Source organism: Gopherus evgoodei, chromosome 6 (genome assembly GCF_007399415.2).
Source record: "Gopherus evgoodei ecotype Sinaloan lineage chromosome 6, rGopEvg1_v1.p, whole genome shotgun sequence".
In the NCBI taxonomy this organism is placed as follows: domain Eukaryota; kingdom Metazoa; phylum Chordata; order Testudines; family Testudinidae; genus Gopherus; species Gopherus evgoodei.
The window spans coordinates 35,924,908-35,947,112 of NC_044327.1; the positions used below are offsets into that span (position 1 = coordinate 35,924,908).

The 22,205-nt window shown below is 39.6% G+C and overlaps 1 protein-coding gene across 3 annotated transcripts in view; it reads left to right on the forward strand.

The window, feature by feature from the left end:
- The window catches only part of LOC115653372 (guanine nucleotide-binding protein G(q) subunit alpha), a 230,541-nt gene that overhangs the window by 48,598 nt on the left and 159,738 nt on the right, over nt 1–22,205 (forward strand). The window contains exons 1-2 of one of the 3 annotated variants that reach the window (XM_030566593.1): nt 2,994–3,073; nt 19,113–19,297. In XM_030566593.1, the coding sequence (XP_030422453.1) occupies nt 3,049–3,073; nt 19,113–19,297 (210 nt within the window). In that variant the 5' untranslated portion in view covers nt 2,994–3,048. Of the gene's footprint in view, nt 1–2,993; nt 3,074–4,055; nt 4,136–19,112; nt 19,298–22,205 lie in introns of those variants that run through there. The other 2 variants (XM_030566594.1, XM_030566592.1) reach the window with 2 other exon arrangements.

Here is a 22,205-nt window from a genome sequence, read left to right on the forward strand (position 1 = left end):
TAGCAGCTCTCTGGAACGTGCCACCTCCAGACACACCCAGGCTCAGGAGCAGCAGTGTGGTGCACTGGTACAAAAGATTAACGGGACTGTTTGTATGCCCCCTCTACTACCTTGCACTGGTGTCCAGGACAGCATAGTAAATGATTAGATAGAGGAGTGGGTATGTCAGTGTCTGTTAGAAGAATCACAGTGATCTGAATTTGAATTTGTCTTACCTGCTAGATCCTAAGTTGAAGGGTTTTTTAAATTCTACTTTTGCATAAATAAGTCTAAGATACTGAGGGTTGGCATCATCATTCAGTATGTATGGATGTCCTTTTTAAAACCAAAGCATGTGTGTTCAGTTTCTGTAAGTTTTAAGTAAATTTTTGAAGAAGGAATAGTGTTGGTGAAACAATGTCTAAGTGCTGTATACTATACTACTGTCGATACATGGATGAAAATCTCTTGATACGAGTGAGAGGTGTAAGGCTAACACGTGTCCTCAAGTAGACTTTATAAGCACAACACGTGCAGAATACAGTATTACAACTAAATCTTCTGTTGAAGGTGTGGCTTTTAATGTTTTAAAGTTTCAGTTAGTAGCATATTGCTAACAAAAATGTTACCTAACATACCAGTGTTATCAGTTTTTATAAAGTATGAAAATGTATATCCAATGCAGTATATTTCACAAGTAAGTATCATTGTTAAAAATATCAATTGAGTAAATATCTTATGGTATTAAGAGGTGGCTTACAATATACTCAGTTCATAAAAACACAACACATAAACCAAGAGGGTTGTAGTTGTGTAGTTCATTGTGACTTTTTGTCCCTTTGAGTGGTTTGTGTAAATGATGATTAGCTGTTTGGTGACACCAAAAAACATAAAATTATACCGATCCAGAGCCCCCTTCTCAGATGATTGAAATCTCATTCAGTGAAAGGCGTGCAAATAGAAAAAACTTGAAGCTGTTCTATTACGCGCGCGCGCACACACACACACACACACACACACACACACACACACACACACACACACAGTGATAGAAGAACAGAATTGTATAAGTTTGCAAAGTCAACCACTCAAAAGTTAGAAAATGCCCGCATTAAGTGTGCCTGTGCAACGCTGTCGCTCTGTGCTGGATTAAATATGCTCATTTGCTTTGTGGGGATGGTTCTTGTGCATTCTGGTGAACACTAGGAGCCATGAGGGGATAGAACAGGGGTCAGCAATCTTTCAGCAGTGGTGTGCCGAATCTTCATGTATACATTCTAATTTAAGGCCTCATGTGCCGGTAATATATTTTAACATTTTTCAGATGGTCTCTGTATAAGTCTATAACATATAACCAAACTATTGTTATATATATAGGGATGGTCTAGACAGTATTTGGTCCTGCCATGAGGGCAGGGGACTGGACTCGATGACATCTTGAGATCCCTTCCAGTCCTAGAGTCTATGAGTCTATACGTAAAGTAAACAAGGTTTTCAAAATGTTTCAGAAGCTTTATTTAAAATTAAACTAAAATGCAGATCTTATTAGTTTAGTGTGATCCTTGGCCCTTGCTTTTCCTTGCTGAGTTTTCCAGTGACTGGTAGTACGTATTTAGATACTTTAAGCTGCACACAGCCTTCCGAGTGATCAGTTGGTAACCGGCTGGAACCCCAGATCGGCAGGTGAGTGGAGCTGGTAGCTGGTGGGGCTAAATTTGGCCAAGTTACAAGTCTTTGGAGGGGAAAAAAAAATCACAATTTGTACATGTTCAGGAGAGACTTTCTAGAGTTTAACAGCTAAAATCTCTCAAGGTTCCATCCCTTCAGAGTTCCCAGTGCTGTGCATATTTCATTCTCACAGAGCTTTGGAGCATGCTCTATCCCAAGGGTCAGCATAGGTGGCACACAAGCTGATTTTTGATGACACGTGGGACGGGGTGAGCCGCTCAGCCCGCTGCCGCTCTGGGGTTCCCGCTGCTGGTCCCTGGCCATCCGGGATCCTGCTGCCAATCCCACTCAGCACCCGCTGCTGGCCTGGGGGAAGGAACCCCAGGCTTGTGGTGGGCTGAAACCCCAGCTGGCAAGGAGCCGGCGCTGGAAACCCCAGAGCGGCGGCAGGCTGATGATGACTTAGTTTTTCTTGCATTTTTAAAATTTCTTTTCAGATGAATAAATTCCATATTAACCAGTATGTAAATACATTTGGTTTGGTTTCATTTGTTAAAACATTATTTGAAACCCTTTCACTGGTTAGGGTTCCTTAATGGTTCAAACCAGTATACCAAACACAGAAAGATCAAGGACTATATTTAATGCCATATTTGGCATTGGTGACCTGAAATTACATTCGTAGTGGGAGTTATTTCCTGCTTCTCCTCCTCCACATATTTACATAACTTCCATCAACTTTAATGAGTTAATAAAGTTAATGAGAGTTCACAAGCACATTCCTGGCTGATCCTGCAGTATTTTTTAGGCAGGTAAAACTCATATTGAAGTTAATAGCAGTTTCACTTGCATAGGGTCTAGAAAACCTGTCAGGAGAATAAATCCCATAGGGCTATCTGATCTACATATGCAGCTCCGACTAACATGGGTAATTATGTGAGCAGATCAAGAGCGGTATGTGGCTCATACAAGTAAATTAAGAGTTTCAACAGTCCTCTTTTATCTGAGAAGGGGCTGGGTCATTCTTGTTAGTTGGGGGGAAAAGTTAATAGCAAATCAAGCATGTTTCCTGTAATTTCAGTAGTGTATCACATCATTATTAATTACTATTAATTAATACACTGCCAGAAGTGTACATGGTGCTTTGTAGACAAATTTAAATGACAGATCTCTCCTCAAAGGAGATTGCAGTTTAAATTAGCCTTAAAAACAACAAGGGAAAGTAAACAAAAGGTTGGGTGGAGAAGATATCAATCTCTCTCTGCCTAGGCTTTTATATCGTGCTCATCACCATGGTGATAACTGAACACCTCTGGGAACAAGGATCACAACAGTGAAAGATTTATGCCTGTGAGTTTACTTAACTGGGTCTGCTGTCTTAAGGCCGTATTCTGCTTTTGGATGGGTGTGCACAAATCCAATGGAAGTAAGTTGTAAGAAGTTTATATTCACATTTTCAAAGACAATAATTTAGCACTTATTCTGCATGTGGGGCAGAGAAGGGCTTATCTTAATGTGTATATTTTGTATGAGTAATACTCGGGCATGAAAAATTTACTATTCACTTACACCTCCACCTTTTCTTCCTCTAAATAGTATGTGTTGCAGGGAGAAAGAAGACCGCACTGAAAGGATCTGCCCTAATCTATCCCATGCTCCAGAACCTCCTGGCTGCTGTGAGGGGAGGGAAAAAGAGGTCTCTGCTAATCTACCTTTGCCCCAGCTTTAATTTTTTAGGTTTACATATCATGTAACTAACTCCAGTGCCTACCTCTGCTGTTGCTCATAGCTCTCCCAAGAAGTACCAACATGAAATAGGCATGATTCTCAACAGCTTCGCTGCTGCCAACAGAATTCTGAATAGCATTGAGAAACTCAGTTCTCGGGGTGAAACACACGTTGCAGCACTCTGCTTTGTGAGAGTGGCATTGTTGGTCAGCATGTTCTCACTCTCTGTATGCATGTAGTGGGAGTATCCCCAGGCCTTTCATACCCTCTGAAACCAAGGGCCAAACATATTGCACCAAGGAAGTTCCAGGAATCCCCAGAGTTTGCAGAACTAGCGTCTGCAAGCTGAGCGGGGGTGGGGCATGTCTCCCCACCCTTTTTGGAACTGTTCCACAAAGCTTGATAGTATGGCCGCTGCACACTTTGGGAGCTCCAGGAGTTCTTGTGCCTATATGATGTTTTTTGTGGGATAGTGCACTCCTCACCAATGCTGGGCTGTGGTTATGTGCTTTAGAGTTTAGCCTTTAATTTAAGACTTAATGACAAAAGGACAGAGCTAGACTTGTGAACATTATCTGATATTACTTTGAAGAGAACTGGAAATTATTCTTGTCTTCATAGCTTCAAAATAAAAATTATAAAAACAATTTTTCTTCTTTCTTTTTAGAATTAAAGGTGAGGGAAAGGAAAAAGCTGATTTCCCCCTCCCCCCTGCCCATTTAGTCTAGTAATGGATCCTGCATTCTTCCTTAACAGTCAGGTCAGTGTCCTAATTTAGACATTCTTGTAGCTGTCACTTTGTGCACCTTAATTGTGTCACAAATTCAATAAGATGTGTATTAGTTTTAATTCACTGGATTTAGTAGCTGCACTAGAAAGCTAAGCAAAGTTTATCATCTGCTCAAACATAGCCAGATGAAGAGCTGCTGTAAGAGGATTACTCTGCTTCAGAAAGCATTCACAAACTAACTCTATTCATAGATTTTTTTTTTCAAGAAAGTGAGAAAAATCAGCTGACATGCTTTGATATGCAGGAGTTCATGTGTATGTATGTAATAGAGAAAGAGTGTGCAGTAAGATTTGACTCGTAAGTATGTGTAATGAATAAGGTTTCTGTAAATCAGATCTTACAAAGAAAAGTATATAGTGACCATTCTTTTTTGTTTCTTATGAATACGTTGGTTGGTTCACATGAATATTTCAAAATCAGTCTGCCTTATATTAAAACAGTTCACAGAAAACTGACTTTGAGGTTTCAAATCACTTGTTTCATTATAATTTGTTGCATTCTAGGCTGTATTCATAGATTCCTATGAGCTATTTTTTTTGGAAGGAGACTTTGAATATTTAACAGAGTGGTGGTGGTGTTTTTTTAGATGAGTCATTCTCATGGAAAATGATATTTTGTTATCTTTCGTAATTTATTGATAGTCTTCTTAGATATATGTTTATAAATTATTAAACAATACAAAGTAGCTAAACAAAATCTTCTGACGAGTAGTGAAATGATATGCTTTCTAATCCAACACAGAAAATTGAATTTAAAGACATGGATTGCAATAAAGTACATATTTGAAATAAGGGTATTTGGGAATTCACTATAAGGGGATCCCATCAGGGATAGTGTGGGACCTGTGGTTGGCTTGCACACCTCCCCCTCCCCTTGTGTGGAAGCTGCGTGATGTACACACCCTTCCCAGGCTTTTTGATAACATCTGCTTCAGTGTTGGGAACATTAAAGTCCCAGAGGTAACAGTTCAGATCTGTTTCCTATCCAAACAGTTAAATACTTCTCTGTCTTAAGTTTAGAGCTTGACTTTGTAGGTGCTCTAGCCTGTTTTTTCAATAGAAGTACAAAAACAAAGATGTAGTTTTGGCATGGGACTGGAGGGTTCTGTTCCTGGCTGTTCTACAGGCTTCTATTTGACCTTGGACAAGTCACCTGATCTTTCTGTGTTCTAGGCCTCGTCTGTTCTTAAAAATTAGATTGACGTAAGTCTGGTGCTCAGGAGTGCGAGAAATCCACACCCCAGAGCATCATAGCTATGCTGATCTAACCCCAGGAGTGACACAGCTAGGTCGTTGGAAGAATACTGCTGTCACTGGGGGAGGTGCTGTTCCTACAGCATTGGAAAAACCCTTTCCATTGCCGTAGGCTATGACTACGGGTTATGTCAGCATAGCTATGGTGCTATTGCTATGCCACTATAGTCCCTGCAGTGTACACCTGGTCTTGATTTCCTATTTGTATTATTGGGATAATACTTCCTGAACTCCTCTGGTTCTTGTGAGGATTAATTTAGTAATGCTAGTAAAGCACTTTGATAAACTCGGATGGAAGACACTACAGAAGTGCAAAATATTTGTAATATATAAATATATCTGTGGCATAAACTCTAGCTTGAGCACCATTATCAGGCCACTTATACAGATATACACTGGTAGAACACTCAGTTCTGTCTCCAGGCAGATCTCAGTCATCTAATTCCTTAGTTCTTATATTCAAATTTATATGGACAAGATGAAAATGGTGGGGCTTTGTCTATCCTGACCATAGCACAAAATGGTACCATGAATCTCTTCCTGTGTACATAGTTTGACCTTTCATAATACTGTTTGAGAAGTGGAAGAAACTTACTGCATCAAACAGTATGACTCATTGTGCCAAAGCTATTCTTGACATCCAGTTGCACCTTCTACATCTTATGATAATCTTCATTCTGCTTAGCCCCCTTAATGATCTGATAAATTATTACAATGGACTTTGAACATCCTAGCTCTCTAGAAACCTAATCCGTGTGTGTGTGTGTGTGTGTGTGTGTGTGTGTGTGTGTGTGTGTGTGTGTGTGTGTGTGTGTGTGTGTGTGTGTGTGACAGAAAAAGCGAGAGTGTGAATGTGAGAGAGAGTGAGTGTTTATATTCTGCCACTGGGAAGGAAAAAAAAAAGGAAGGATGTGTTTGCCTTTTCTCTCTAGCTAGATTTTTACAAGCTGAGAGGCTATAAAAGAGTTCTTCTGGCTTAAGGATATCCTTAAAAACAACCTTATAATTGCAATCAAGTATTTTTCATTTCATCTTGTCACACTTCTCCATTGCTTCCACAGCTCTTTCCTCTTACAAGTTAATCTATCTATTTTGTACTTTCTGGGGTTTCCACACTTCTCTGTGCATTAATTAGGCAACTATCCACAACAGTGTTTTTCTGAATGATTATTGGATGCCTACTCTACAATCTATAGTAATTTTGCAGGTAGAAAATTTTGTGTAGTACTTTCAAGCTGTATTCAGTCTATGGGGGATACTGGAAGCCACTCAGTCACTTTCTCCCCTTCCAGGATACAGTATTTCTTCTCATTACTGGCTCCACACCAAACCAAGCTGCTGCAGTTTCTTGATTCATAATCAGCTTCTGTGAATGGTGACTGACCATTTAATTAGAGTAATACAGTAATATATTCCTAGAGTGGTCTTTTCTCATTGAGAATCTCTTTTCCATCATTTTCCACTCATCTATTTTAGATCATTATAAAGCCTCACACAACAAAATCATGACATTTTTGTTGAAAAAAGGATAAAATTTAAGGAACATATAGAGCGTGGAGCATAGTTTAACCTATTAACAAAGATACTTATTATATTAGTTTAGAAAATTATTTTGTTCTCTGAGAAATGGACAACTTCAGTGTGATTTTACTTTGAAAATGGTTTTCTTGTTGTTTCAGTTAGAAACAAGTTTAAATTAGAGCACACAAGAGATTATATCCTTTTCGTTCAGTTACTGTATACTGCCCCATGAGCAACAATGTTTAAGTACAGCAATGGGAAAGCTATTGGACAAGTAAACCTTCTCTTACTAGCCAGGGTCCCGAATCTCAAGTCTTTTTCAAGTAATAAAGCCAAGTTTTTATTAGATAAAACACGGGGTATGGGTGGGGTTTGAGAGCTGTTTACCGTGGGGAGAAGAGGAAGAAGGGGGCGCTGATCATACGGACATTTTTAACTGCACTATTTACTACCTGTTAAAACTGAATAATGTGCCTAGTTTTTCCCCCTAGGTTTCTTATCAGTACAAAGATGGTATCACTTTGTTATTCCGGTTTTGTATTTCTACCAGTGTAAGACAGGAGTAATGCAGCAAACTGGGCTTGATATTTGTGTAGGCTGTTATTGCTACACAAAAATTCTGTGCTCTCAGTAAGAGTTGCCAGAGGAAAGTGCACATCTGTGGACCTGTTTTCCCACCCAGAGCCCTCAGTTTTGTACAGAAACAGGATGAATAGGGAAAGGCCACTGTCCTGCCCTTCTGCAATTGTAAGCTGGTAGTGAGGGATATATCTACTTGGACCCATGTCCTGCACATATTTAAGCACATACTTAACTTTACTTACTGTGAGTACAGTTCTGTTGAAGTTACTGGGTTTACTCACAGTGTGTAGAGCTAAACATGTGCATAAATGTTTTCAGAATCAGGGCCTTGGTCTAATGACTATTCACCATTCACTGCAAAATTTTCAAATCCCTGTCAAGGTAACTTTGAGCATTCAGTTTCAGAGTGTGCATGTCAGCATGTGTTCCACTTACTCTTTAAGCGGACAGATTCTGCCACCCTTATTCAAGTTGAATAGTACTGTGTTCCACAAATAGTCCTACTGAAGTCAATGCAACCACTCATTGTGAGTAAACTCTGGCTCCAGATGACATCATAATTTTCAAATTAGGTTTTCCCACCATGATGATATTTTCAAATTGGGCTCTGACAGTGAAGGGATCTGAGCTGAAAAGCCCTGCACACACACCTCTTTATCCCTTTCAGACATCTGTAAATACATTAAGTGTTCTGTTGATTACCTGAAACACTGCTTATCCAATTTTAGTGACTTGTCTCGCAAACATTCACTACCGGGGTTAGCGCTTACTCCTGCAAGTAGTGACATTCATAGAATCATAGATTAGGACTGGAAGAAACCTCAGGAGGTCATCTAGTCCAACCCCGTGCTCAAAGCAGGACCAACACCAACTAAATCATTCCAGCCAGGGCTTTGTCAAGCCGGGCCTTAAAAACCTCTAAGGATCGAGATTCCACCACCTCCCTAGGTAACCCATTCCAGTGAACCTATTCACCACCCTCCTAATGAAATAGTGTTTCCTAATATCCAACCTAGACCTAACCCACTGCAACTTGAGACCATTGCTCCTTGTTCTGTCATCTGCCACCACTGAGAACAGCCAAGCTCCATCCTCTTTGGAACCCCCCTTCAGGGAGTTGAAGGCTGCTATCAAATCCCACCTCATTCTTCTCTTCTGCAGACAAACAAGCCCAGTTCCCTTAGCCTCTCCTCATAAGTCATGTGCCCCAGCCCCCTGATCATTTTTGTTGCACTCTGCTGGACTCGCTCCAATTTGTCCACATTCTTTCTGTAGTAGGAGCCCCAAAACTGGACACAATACTCCAGATGTGGCCTCACCAGTGCCGAATACAGGAGAATAATCACTTCCCTTGATCTGCTGGCAGTGCTCCTACTAATGCAGCCCAATATGCCGTTAGCCTTCTTGGCGACAAGGGCACACTGCTGACTCATATCCCGCTTCTCTTCCGCTGTAATCCCCAGGTACTTTTCTGCAGAACTGATCATGGGACTCTCTAAGTTTCACTAGGCTTCTTGAACTCCTCCATTGGTCTTGAATGTACCCACAGGCTTGGCTCTTTGGGAGGGTGCAAAAGGGTGGGGACAAGTCACGAATGCACCAGAAGGGAATGTCTCTCACCATAAATTGTGGGTATCTGTGATTCTTCCTCCTTTTTTACATGAGGGATTAAATAGTTAACAATGTGATGTTTAAATTACTGTCATTGGAGTATGAACTAATGCCTCACCTGAGATGAATGGGACCATTCACACCTCTTAGAGTTATTGTTCCAGGCTTTCTTCAGACTTATCTCTGCATTGGTGACACTGGGTCATATTTTGAGAGACAATACTCTGTTTTAAAAATGGAAGCTGAGATTCTGGAGAAGATAGCAGTAGCTTCAGAGAGGTGCAGGTCAGTGTATGGTCATATATCAACTGAGTTCTGCATGTGAACAGAGTTTAGACCCTTGGGGGCTTAAAGAGAGCTTGACCCAGTTAAATTAAAGCTGCGGGGGGGGATGGCTAGTGTGGAATCTGCTCTTGGGCAGCTTTGCTCTGCTACACTCCTCCTCTCCTCCCTTGACACAACCCTGCCTCCCCTTATGTCTGGCCTCAAGTATTCCTGGCAGCAGAGTCAGTGCAGGAGATATCACCAGTTTTGCACTCACCGACTTTCCTTCTACACAGGGGAATTTTCCAGTTGCTCTAAATTAATTTGGCTGAGATGAGAATCCAGCCCTATACCAGTATTAATTTTTACTATTATTTATTACATTGATAAGTATGAATTCAGGCTTCTCAGACTACGTTAAATTTCTTAACTTTGCTCTTTAGTGAATAAGGAGATACTGTGGGAAGGCACAATGGGTATGAGTTTTGGTTAGTGTACCAGTCTTCCCATAGTGCTAAGTATCTATGTTAAAAGACAAAGGATAAGAAGTCTAGGTTTCATAATGGTATAAGAGTAAATTTAAACCCCCTACCCTACCTGGAATTAATGCTATAATTGATTATGCAACTTGGTTTAGCTAAGCCTGGTGATTCACTGTTTCCAATTTTTCTTGTTTTGTTACAATAACTGTTCACTTGTTTTGTTACCAGTGATTTTAGTTTTCGGGGAAATATCCAAACAAACTCCACAAGGCTACACATTTGTGTCAGCATTATTTTATCCAGTTTTCCTTTCTCATGAACAAGGATCTTTTATAGAAGACTCTCTGACTTCACATTGAAAAAATGCCATACTAGAAGCTTTCTCTTTCTGAGCGCCTCTTGTCATCAACAATGTAAGATACCACGTTTCTTTTTCCTTGATCATAGCAGTCCAGGAGAAATCATTAATAGCAATAGTGTATAAATCCCTGTGCACTGCGCTAAAAAAGGGGCCTTTTTGTTTCATAATAATCTTCATAGAATCACATAGTTGAATCATGTATATGTGTGTCATGTGTTAACAGATTTAGTGATTTCTGCTCTTTTCTTGGAACACCTTAATATTCCCATCAGAGTCCTGTGGATTTCCATTTTTACCCCTTTACATGTACACTCCGACACTTCTCAGTCTGCATTGCAGTCATCATTCTTCCAGCCATGAAAGATTTGACAGACTCTATTCTCTTCAAAGCTCATTAAAGCTGCTCCTTGAATGGCCAGAAGACAGCTCTGTGGCACAAGATGGGGCATTTCTTCTTGAGGGCACTCTCTGCTGATTTGGGAAATGAGAGAGGAGGATTGGAAGCAGCCCAGATGTTCCTCATGAGCAGGGAGTACTACCAGCAAGGCCAGTTTTGGGCATCTGTGGTAAATTCATATAGGGTCTGATCCTACTTCCTTTGAATCCCACTTTACAGATAGGGCATTGAGGCACAAAGGGATTAAATTCATCGCCCAAGGGCACACAGGAAGTCTGTGGCAGAGCTGAGAACAGAGTCCAAGTCTAGTGTCTGAGCCACAAAACCATGCTTCTTTGAAAACTACTTTGAGATTGGAGGATATGCAATATAATTATCATAACTAGATATGAGAGGAAACCCCAGCACATCATCACCCAATAAAAGATCCCTCTGGAGAATGGTGCACAAATAGATCCACAAAGTTGGACAAGATATAAACTCATTAAGCCTTAGACCCGTCTGTATACTTACATATTTGAATATCTATATACTGTAATTTCCATAACCTCATTTTGAAATTGCATCTCACCTGAAATACTGTCCTGTTTAATCTAATGAAAATTATGTGGTCAACGAACTGAACATAATCTGTTTCCAGTTGTATAGGTTTCATTGCTATCCAAACTCTCAAGAAAGAAAAATGAGAGCTAAAAACTTCACCAATCAAAACCAAGCGAAATAATAATATTGCAAATGTATGTATTCTTTTGCCTGTATTTATGCTTGAGTTACTGTATAGTCAATCTGAAGAAAGACAATTTCTCTTTTAGGGTAGCTCTACTTTTACCAGATGTGTCAATTGCTTTGTTCTTTTTAAAAGATTTAGTTAGGCTTGATCCAAGTGTTTTCTCAATGCATTTGCTTCTAGCAGAATTGTTGAATAAGAATTAATAACTGCTAATGAACGTGCAATATAGATTAAATGAAAAGGTGTGTGCCTTGCAGCATTGGCCTTAGGCAGACATTTGTACTGCACCACCATGTATTTTGTATGTGCTACACATTTTGCAGAAAAGCTGTTAGAAATCTTGTATTGTTTTTAAAAATTACTTTGGTATGGTATTTTTTTTCTCCCCACCTATGAAGCCAAGTGTCTTAGTCATCAGGAATCCACTCTACAAGACTCAGGGCTGGTCTACTCTACGGGGGGAAATCGATCTTAGATACGCAACTTCAGCTATGTGAATAACGTAGCTGAAGTCGAATATCTAAGATCGGATTACTCACCCGTCCTCACCGAGCGGGATCGATGTCCGCGGCTCCCCGTCGATTCCACAACTCCGTTGGGGTTGGTGGAGTTCCGGAATCGATATAAGCGCGCTCGGGGATTGATATATCGCGTCTAGATGAGACGCAATATATCGATCCCCGAGCAATCGATTTTAACCCGCCGATACGGCGGGTAGTCTAGACGGAGCCTCATTGAGAGGAAAAAAATACATAATTAGAACCCCTTGACAATTACCTAAAATAGTTTTTCAATATGTCCTAATTGTGTGTTTTTCAGATCTAATATTTCATAACCTCCCATCCAAGTGATGTGTTTCGTCTTTGGAAAATATAGAATCATAGAATATCTGGGTTGGAAGGGACCTCAGGAGGTCATCTAGTCCAACCCCCTGCTCAAAGCAGGACCAATTCCCAACTAAAGCATCCCAACCAGGGCTTTGTCAAACCTGACCTTAAAAACCTCTAAGGAAGGAGATTCCACCACCACTCTAGGTAACCCATTCCAGTGCTTCACCACCGTCCTAGTGAAAAAGTTTTTCCCAGTATCAGTTTTTCATATAAGAAAACCCACCACTCAACTCCTAACTGTTATGGTTGTGAGAAAATGTAAATTCAGTGTAACCAGTGCAATGACAACCACCTGCAAATAGCCCGAAACAACAGCTCCAAAAGGTGGGACTAGCCTCATTCTTTTCACTGGGTCCTAAGTCAAATGTCCAGTGAAGATACTTTAAAAGCCTAAAGGTTGACTTGTTTGTTTCACTCCTAACCTTGATTTTTGTATTGAGATTTTTTTCGTGACTGTAGAAATATGTGTGTCTCCTGAGGGGTCAAAAATGAGGTTTGCATGCATCACTACCTTTTGGAAGTTGTGGATGGAGGGAAACTGTTGCATTAGTAATTTGTTTTTTCAATGCAGAACATTTGAGACCTGTAGTACTTTGTACCATGCTTTTCTTTCCTTTTTTCTTTAAAAAAAAAAGTCAATTATTTCAACTGCTGTTGAAAAATGTACCTGAAAAAGAAAATATTCAGAAGCAAGCATTTTAATCTCAAGTTTCCGTGAGGCTCAGTTAAGGAAGGGGTAGGGATGGGACAGGCACCATGTATAGTTTTTCTTGCCCAATTTAATTTTTTAGACAAAGAACATGTATATTAACCTATAAAGCTTAATTTATTTAAGGTAACACAGTAACCAATATAGAAGGACCCCCGCCATATATATATATAGATATATATATAGATATATAGATATGCCAAAAGTCCCTCTGCAAAGCTCTAGCTCTGATTATTATATTGGGATGGAAACTGATTTCCAGTCTCCTGTATTTGTTTCCCAAGTCACTGGCAATATAGGTAAGCATTACAGCATGTGTGTTTTATCCATGGACTCACACTTCTTCCTGGAGAGGCTTTTTCCTTTTTTTGTCTAAATCCCTTTCTAGGAGTTAGTTACATACAGCACAGTAAACAGTTCTGATAGAAAGTAAAATATTAGTTTTGAGATTTCTAAGGCATACTTTTAGTTCATTCAGTTTGGTCATAGGTTTGATCTTGTGCATTAAACCTTCCTTAGTGTACTTTAATATTTTCATTGTAGCTTCTACATAAGGTGGCTACTCATAGTATTTAATAGTGCAGAGTGCTCATGACTGTCTAGTTTTAATACTGTAAAGGTATTTCATGTTATGCTAGTCCAAAAGAAGAGGGGTACGAAGAATAGAACATTTGCTCCATACTGATCGAGACAATATGTCTTTTGTCTGGAAGACTGTGGTAGAATTACATCCGCTAATGGTTTTTATTAACAGACTCGTTTTTTCCTCTACATTTTAAGTGATGACCTTTCACTTCTTGGGGATGAAATTACTGCAGAGGAAGCACATTCAGCCCTTTAGGAGTTATCCTGAAATCCTCCAAAGAAAATCTCATCTTCTTTCCTCTGGAAGGTTGGATGATTAGTTGGTAACCATGACAAAGGGCATGATGGGGGTAAGAAGGGTGACTTCAGGGATGAGAACCATTCAAGGGAAAATTAACTGTGTCATTTCATAAAGATTTTTGTGTAAAATCAGGACAACATTATTACATAAAACTGCCAAACACAAAGAGGCATTTCCTCATTTTTCTACCTGAGGAAATGATCATACATACCAGATGTCTTCGTAAGGAAGGCTTTTGTCTTTGGAAACTAGATGATTATTTGTCTTTTATAAAGCTCCACTAGTGTGCTTGGTGCTGTACAGACAGAAGACAATGGTGGACTCGATTCTATTTTCGTGTGAGCTGATTTTATACTGGCCTAATTTCTTCAATAGAATTATACCCGGTTTACACAGATATGAGAAAAGAATTAGAGCCAGGGTCCCAGCTCCAAGAGCTTACAATCAAGATCTGTCAAAGGTGTATTTCACCTTCTGTTGTTGTTGGTTTGTATTTATAAAGCATCCTAAGTGTATATGGTTGTGAGAACGGTCAGGTTCTAGGACCTTGTATAAGGATGCAGAGCTATTTCTGCTGATGCACCTGAGCCAGGTAGTTCCTGTAATCTCCAATCCAGCAATAAAAGAAAGGTATGAGCCTTCCACTGCTTCAAAGTAAAGTGAGGGCAGGTATACAAAGAAACCTCAGGAACAGGCAAACACAGGAGAAAACAGGCATGCGCAGGAGAGGTTTCTTAAGTTGCTTACAGTTAATAATGAAGGCAAATACCAGGAAAGGGGTGATTTTGTACACCATGCAGCACATGTGCTGTTGAGCGCCTACTGCCAATGGCACTTCACTAGGGTTGTCAACCCTCCAGGATTGACCTGGAATCTCCAGGAATTTAAGATTTAATCTGTAATTAAAAATTTTGTCATGTGAGGAAACCTCCAGGAATACATCCAACCAAAATTGGTAACCCTACACTTTACACATGTGTAAAATAAATTCAGTCAGTGCTCTAAAATGTGTAGTCAAACTCTTATAACCAAACTCTTTTCCATATAAAAGAGATCTAGACACATTTTATGTGGAAACATCTACCTGAATTCTTGAACCCAGTTTGTGGTCAATGTTACCCTGAATGCACAAGGAATTTTTAAGCATGTAATTCCCCTGTATATAAACAGGAGATAAGAGCCATCTGTGTCCTTAAAAGATTCCACCAGTGAGTAGTTTAGCTGTATTCCATTCAGGCTTTGGCTACACTGGCGCTTTACAGTGCTGCAACTTTCTTGCTCAGGGAAAAACACACCCCTGAGTGCAGCAAGTTACAGTGCTGTAAAGCGCCAGTGTAAACAGTGCCACAGCACTGGGAGCAGGGCTCCCAGCGCTGCAAGCTAATCCCCATGAGGAGGTGGAGTACGTGCAGCACTGGGAGAGCTCTCTCCCAGCGCTGGCGCTGGGACCACACTCACACTTCAAAGCGCTGCCATGGCAGCGCTCCCGCGGCAGTGCTTTGAAGTTTCGAGTGTAGCCAAGCTCTCAGTATTGCAGAGAAAACCTGGTGGAAGTCTCTCATTACATTTTTTCCCCCTACGTCCACATAAAAATGTAAATAAAAAAATGACTTTAAATAATTTTTGAACAGCTGCTTTTGTTGCTGGATTAAATAATTTGTAGCCATTATGTTTAAAGACTTTGTTCCCACTTCAAAAGAAATGCACAATAATGTACAGGAATAGAAAAAAGAACACGCTAGCACATCTGCCACTTTGTCAGAGTCACTGGGGCTCTGATCCTTCAAACATTTACACATGTGTTTAAGTTTAAACACATTAGTACATTATTGGCTTCAATGGGACTACTCGTGAGTAATAGTTACTTGAAGTAGCAGTTAAAAAACAAATGTGTCAGTTTAAATCAAACTCCCAAAATTCCTGTTGACAGTATAACCTCAACTCTCACTGTTCTATTCCTTTTGGAGGGAAGTGGAAGGAGAGGGCAACAGATGGAAAAAAAACTCCAGAAAATCGGCGGCCATTTTTCTCTTTTCTCTAGTACCTAATCTTGCCAGCACTTGAAAAAATTTTTTGTATAAAACTACTAATAAAACTTGTACAATTGAAAACAAAAACTCCAAAAATAAGAGTGTAGTTTAAGCTCCTATAATTAAGGCCAATCTTGGTTTCAAATTTTACCCCAAAATCCAGTAAGCTGTGTGTGCTATACCATGTAGGCTGATCTGAATCTGAGTTCTCATTTTCTTGGTCCAGCAAGAGCTTGAGTGCTGTGTGAGGTTGCCTCCTAGCATTGACAGGTAATGGGGATCAAGGATGTGTTTACAATCCTAAAAGTATTTAAATTATATCTATCATATTCTGTATGAATAAAATATGCTCTATCAGTGGGACACTTTTTTTTTTTAATGCCTACTCTGGAATCAGTAGATTATGGTAAGCCTTCTAGTAGAAGTTCAAAAATTGCATTCGTATGTTTATATGGATAGACATTTGTGTAATGGAAAACTGCAGTGTGTATGTGTGTGTGTGTGTGTGCACATACACTTCATTTTAATAATCCACTTAATAAATCGCATGGTCTTCTCCCGCTCCCTTGCTATCTCTTTGTGAGCAATTTGTCAATGTGCACTGTCATCTCCAGATTTAACGCCTGTTAGACAGCTAACACCCTTTAAAAGCAAATATTCTAAAGCTGCTTCCAAATGTATATTGGGTAAAAAAGATTTTTTTTTAATTGAACCATCCCATCAGATTGAAATGGACAGTGTTGTACGGTCAAAACAAATTCCCATGGGATCTGAGGCTCTGATGTATGAAAAAATTAGGGTTCAAGAGAATCTGGCGTTCCGTCTTTGAATGTCATGAGAGAGGGCTGAGAGGGTTCTCTGAAGCTCATTACCCCTCACTGGTCCAACATACCAAGAGTTTGCCGACCTTTCTAATACTCTGCAAGGCCTGTCTATTCCCACAGAGGTTGTTCTGAAGGGATTTATGGTCCTTTTATGTGGGGGAAAGTTAGGCATTGTGCCACTTAGTGAAACTTTTTGTTTTCAAAATATTGTGCTTGAGTAAGAATGTTTTGATTTAAGGTATTATTACAAATTGAAATAGATAAAAGTAAATTATAGAAAAGAGGAGCATGAGTAAGGACACCAGTAATGAAGATAAGGAGGGACAGACTGCAGAATAGATGAGAGTACCAATGTGGAAGAAGAGGAGCCTGGTGGCATGATACCCACAACTCCACATGCCTCTCTGGAGGAGTGGGAGAGAGTATTCATTCTATTAAGTCAAATTTGCTGTGGGGTAGAATTTTATGGGGAATTTGTTTTATTGTTCTCAGTGTAAGGAACTGTGGCCATGTGAGCAATACTAATGAGGTTCTATTCTCTGTTGTGCAAGAGGTTTCCTGTATGACCTTGGGGAAGTCATTTAATTTCTCCTGGGCTCCGTTTCCCCATCTATAAAATAGGGATAATTATGCTTCCCTTCCCCAGAGAAGTGTTAATGAGAGTAATTTAATTAATGTTTGTGAAGTGCTTGGATACCACAGTAATGAGCACCATGGAAAAGTCAGTGCATTTTTAAAAACACATTTGTGTGGAAAGCTTTATGGATTCACCTACGCATTAATAGGTGTGAATAAGAAAACAATTTGTGTATTTTAATTATTGGAATAATAAGAATATTAACATGCTTGCCTGGGCCACATCTGCCAGAGTTAAAGGTGAGGATAAAATGTTTTTATTTTCTGTCTGTTCTAAAACACGGCCCCTTCTTCTGAGAAAACAAGTAAAATAGCTTCTGTTGGCCCTCCTGATGTGCTCAGCCAATTACAGACAAAGAAAAATGCCATGTGACTTTCCCAGCAAATACAGCTCAAACTTGAAATGCACCAGTACTTAAAATGTATTTGGACATCCAGCTAAAACAATTTTTGGTTCTCACTAGCTCTGGCTAACATTATGGAACAAATTCAAAACAAATTCTAGTGAATGAATGAATGCTTGTTAACAAATTATCATCAGATTTAAAGTTTTGCAGACCCCTAATTGTTAATGTGTCTTTACGGAGAAGGTATCCATCTGTACTGCTTCCCATCACCGTAATATCTTGAGTCTTTTCCATTTGAAATCTCTCTGTCCTGCCTATACAGATTAAATTAGTACAAAATGTTTAGCATATGTAAATAACTATAAATACATGCTCATAAGGTCATTGGTAGATTTGTCATGGATCCACAGGATTGGAACAGTATCTTGGAGAAACCTCTTTGATGTGCCAGACCCTAAGTGGACTCTGTCTTCCTTCGGTGTAGGCCATGTGACCTCATCACCTCTGTGAGACAGAATTTCTGGGCTTCAGCACTCCTGCTTCACTCTGTGAGTGCTGTTCAGCAAGGCCAACTGAGATACTCTCCTGGTTAGAGACTTGTACACTTTTGAAGGTAAATGCACCTCACTGAGCATTTACAGTGACACCTAACCAGCGTTTTCCAAGTGGTAGGGTTTATTAGCCAACTGGGACACAGCATTGAAAGGCCTTAGGTTTTCATAGAGTAATGAAGGTTAAAGAACAGTCCATTCTGGTGAGCCCAGAGCAATCCGCCAAGCCAAGCTGTAGTGAACTCCATTTCCAGACTCTCTGCTTCTCTCTCTGACTTCTTCCTTCGTCGGGTTCCCAGGTGAGAGAGCTCTCAAGCTTCTTCCAGAGCCAATGTATCCCTCATCTCATACTTTCCAGTCCTTTGTTCTCGAAGTGGGGGGGGGGGGAGGAGAGGGGGTGTCTCTGCTCAGCTTCTCTACTGAGAGTGTCAGTCTGAGTCATTGGAACGTCTCTCTGGATGCCTGGTTGATCTGTGTTGGTTTTAGCCAATTCCTTAATGACTCTATTCATTCCACCTTGACAGACAGGGCCAGCAGCTGGTGTTCTAGAGGTTTTGGTGTATACCTGTTTTAGTTGGTAACATTTGGAATCCTTCTCATATTATACTCTTACTTATTTTGGTCCCAAAAAGGCAACTTTTTATTAATTAAGCATTACTTTACTTGTGACTGGATGCCTTCACTGTTTGAATATAGGATTGGCCTTTGTTGGTGTTGTCTGTAATTAAGAGTGAATGTTACTTATTAGTGGCTGAGTGCTGACAGGTTGCTCAGCTCTGTACAGAATAAGTTGCTTAATTCGTGCAACAATTTCATGTTTGTGTTCTGTGAATATTTTGGTTTGACGATGTGTCCTTATTGGATGTCTTGCAGGTACGGGAGAAAGTGGCAAAAGCACATTCATCAAACAGATGAGAATCATACATGGATCAGGATACTCTGACGAAGACAAAAGGGGTTTCACAAAACTCGTGTATCAGAATATATTTACAGCAATGCAAGCTATGATCAGAGCTATGGATACACTCAAAATCCCATACAAGTACGAACACAATAAGGTGAGATTTCTGTTTAAATATGCAGCTGAATGCTTTCCACTTTTAAATACTAGGGGATGTATGAAAAGGCTTTTAAACTCATACAGTTGCTTCATGGTATTTAAGTTATGCTGTGCTTAACGTTTAGATGAAAACATCTTGCATACTGCAGATTGTTGATGCATAGGACCACATCCTGACTCCTGGCTCTCTTCCCTTTGCACTGCTCTGCCTGCACAAACGGGACAGAGAGCTGTCCTTAACAAGTCAGCCACCTGATTAAGGGAGCGTTTTTGGGCTGGCTGGCGGCATTGTCAGGAGCAGGGTGGAGTTTGATTGTCATGCGCTGAGATTCTTGGAACCATCTTCCCTCCTATTTTTCCACCCTTGGTTCCATGTAGAGCATGGCTCAGCCAGACCTGGACATCTGCCCCATAATATTTAAAATATTGATAAAATAGGGCTTTATCTATAAGTAGGGGTAAATTGTTATACAAGTGAAACTTGTTTGCATTTAAGAACGAGGAGTACCTGTGGCACCTTAGAGATTAACACATTTATTTGAGCATAAACTTTCGTGGGCTACATCCCACTTCATCAGATGCATGCAGTGGAAAATACAGTAGGAAGATATATATACAGAGAACATGAAAATATGGGGGTTGCCATATCAACTCTTAACGAAACCAATTGATTAAGATGGGCTATTAGCAGCAGGAGGGGGGGAAAAACTTTTGTAGTGATAATCAGGATGGACCACTCTGAAACTTGTTTGCATATGTTACTTTAAAATGTTGTTTCAGTGCTATATATTTTGGAAACTCAAACTAATATCAAAATGGAAGTGAGTGCATGTGTATGTGATTGCTGTTAAGTCATAATTATTGACACAAACTGACAAGCAAACAAATTAAATGGAGGGTGATGACATCACTGAAACTCACAACATTTGTGCTTTATATGAAAAGGGAAAATCTTTGTAAGCATTTGTCAGGTTTTATATAGCTAAACCTGAGTTCTTTGTGACCCTTTTTGTATTTACTTTAAAAAAAAAAATTTCAAAAATCTTTAAATACTTCAGTGAAAGTTAGTAAAACTCCTAATATTCATCAGAACATAGGGGAGGTTTCATGCTTAGTGGTTAGAGAACAGGACTGAAACCTAGAAGCTAGGGGTCAAATACATACATGCAGCTCCTGCTGACTCCCCTGGAAGTTGCATAACCTGTATTTGAGAATTTGCCTCCTGGATTCTAATCCTGGTTTTGCTACTGGCTCACTATTTAACATTGAGCAAGTCTTTTAAGTAGAGAAGAGGTTTGTTTTCCAATAAGGAGAATAAAATTGAGATAATATTTGCTTGCCTTTGCATAGATTTTTAAAGTATTTGAATGAAAAAGTATTATTTTAAGGCACAAAATTGCTTAAACCTGTATTTTTCTTTTTTAAAAAACTCCTGAATTTTATCTAATAGCATCTCTTTGTAGCTGCTGGGAATGTTGAAAAACCTTAGTGTTTTGCTGTTACAGCAAAGAATCAAAAGAGATTATTTGTAATATCAATAATCTCCCAGGGGTTTTGTTATCAAACTCTCTCACCTTTCAGTGAGTTTCTTTCTTGCAATGCTGGCTAGATATGGTCCTAATGATTCAATTTTTTTCTCTGAAGTGTATGCTCACCTCACTCTGACTCTTGTGAAGTCAGTTACTCCTATTTATTTAATCGTGCTGTACAAAAGTGAGATTAACTCTTGCCAGTCACTCAAATATTCTTTCTCTGTATTTGTTGTTTAAGTACCCAAAACGTCAAAGAGCAAGGAAATCCACAGACCTAAACCTCTGTTAACCAGAAACAACAGGATTTAATAAACTGCTGTTAAGGTGGACACCCACTGTGTTGAAGTATATGAGGTTTAATTATTAAAGGTGAACTGCAAATACAGCATCCAAAATATCATCGACTTCAGCAATAGGAGGAATTGAGCCTGTTGTGGCTTGCTAGTGTAGACAAGACCAAACTGTTTTTAATCAGAATTTGGAAACTCTGTTATAGTAAATCATAATCTGTACCTAAACTAGTTGTTGTTTTCTTGTATGAGTTCTAGTTGGCTGAATATGTTATATCAGGTGAGTTTAATGAAAGGCACATCAGAGCCTGTGTGGTGTTAATGATTATTTTACTTATTCTTATGTAAAATCTAAGTACTTTTAAGGGCTAGTCTGAACTCCTTACTCTCCTGGAATAGCCACAAGTGGATACATTGACTTTGATGGGGCTGTATGTGAAGTAAGGCGCTACCCAGCATGAATAAGAATATATGGATCTGATCCTAAATTTACAGGGACAATGCACAATTTCCTTATGGAATCATCACATATAAAAATATAAGTGACACTACAGTTGTTTCAGAATCATGTCTAACTATTGAGGGACATGATCTACCAAATTTATATTTTGTAGAAAAGGTCACTTTAAAACAATGAACTCAGATCAGACTCCACTTTAAGTCTGCTGAAAACAAACGCGGTACCCTTGCATCCTAAAAAACACAGGAAGGGCACTTCCTATTAACTTGAATCTCATATCAGGAAATCCTATCTCTAGAGAATTTCTTGAAGTTTGAGTAACAGCCTATTTTTAGCTCACCGCTTGTTTTTCCCCCTCTGTTTTGAAAACTGCACGGCTTCCAATTCACAGTAACACTGATTGTGCTTAAAGGCACGAGAATAGAATGGCCCTTGTTCATTAAATACTAGAGACTGGGGGTTTGATCTAGAGGGCATAGCAGGGGTATTTTCTGTCTCAAGAGTTTCTCCATCCTTTGTTCAGGAGGCTCAAAATCTAGGGATGTTTTGGACTTCTGACAGCTCCTGCAATATCAGGTGATGCTAGTGAGGAAAAAAAATGGCTTTCCCTTCCCACCCCTGCAG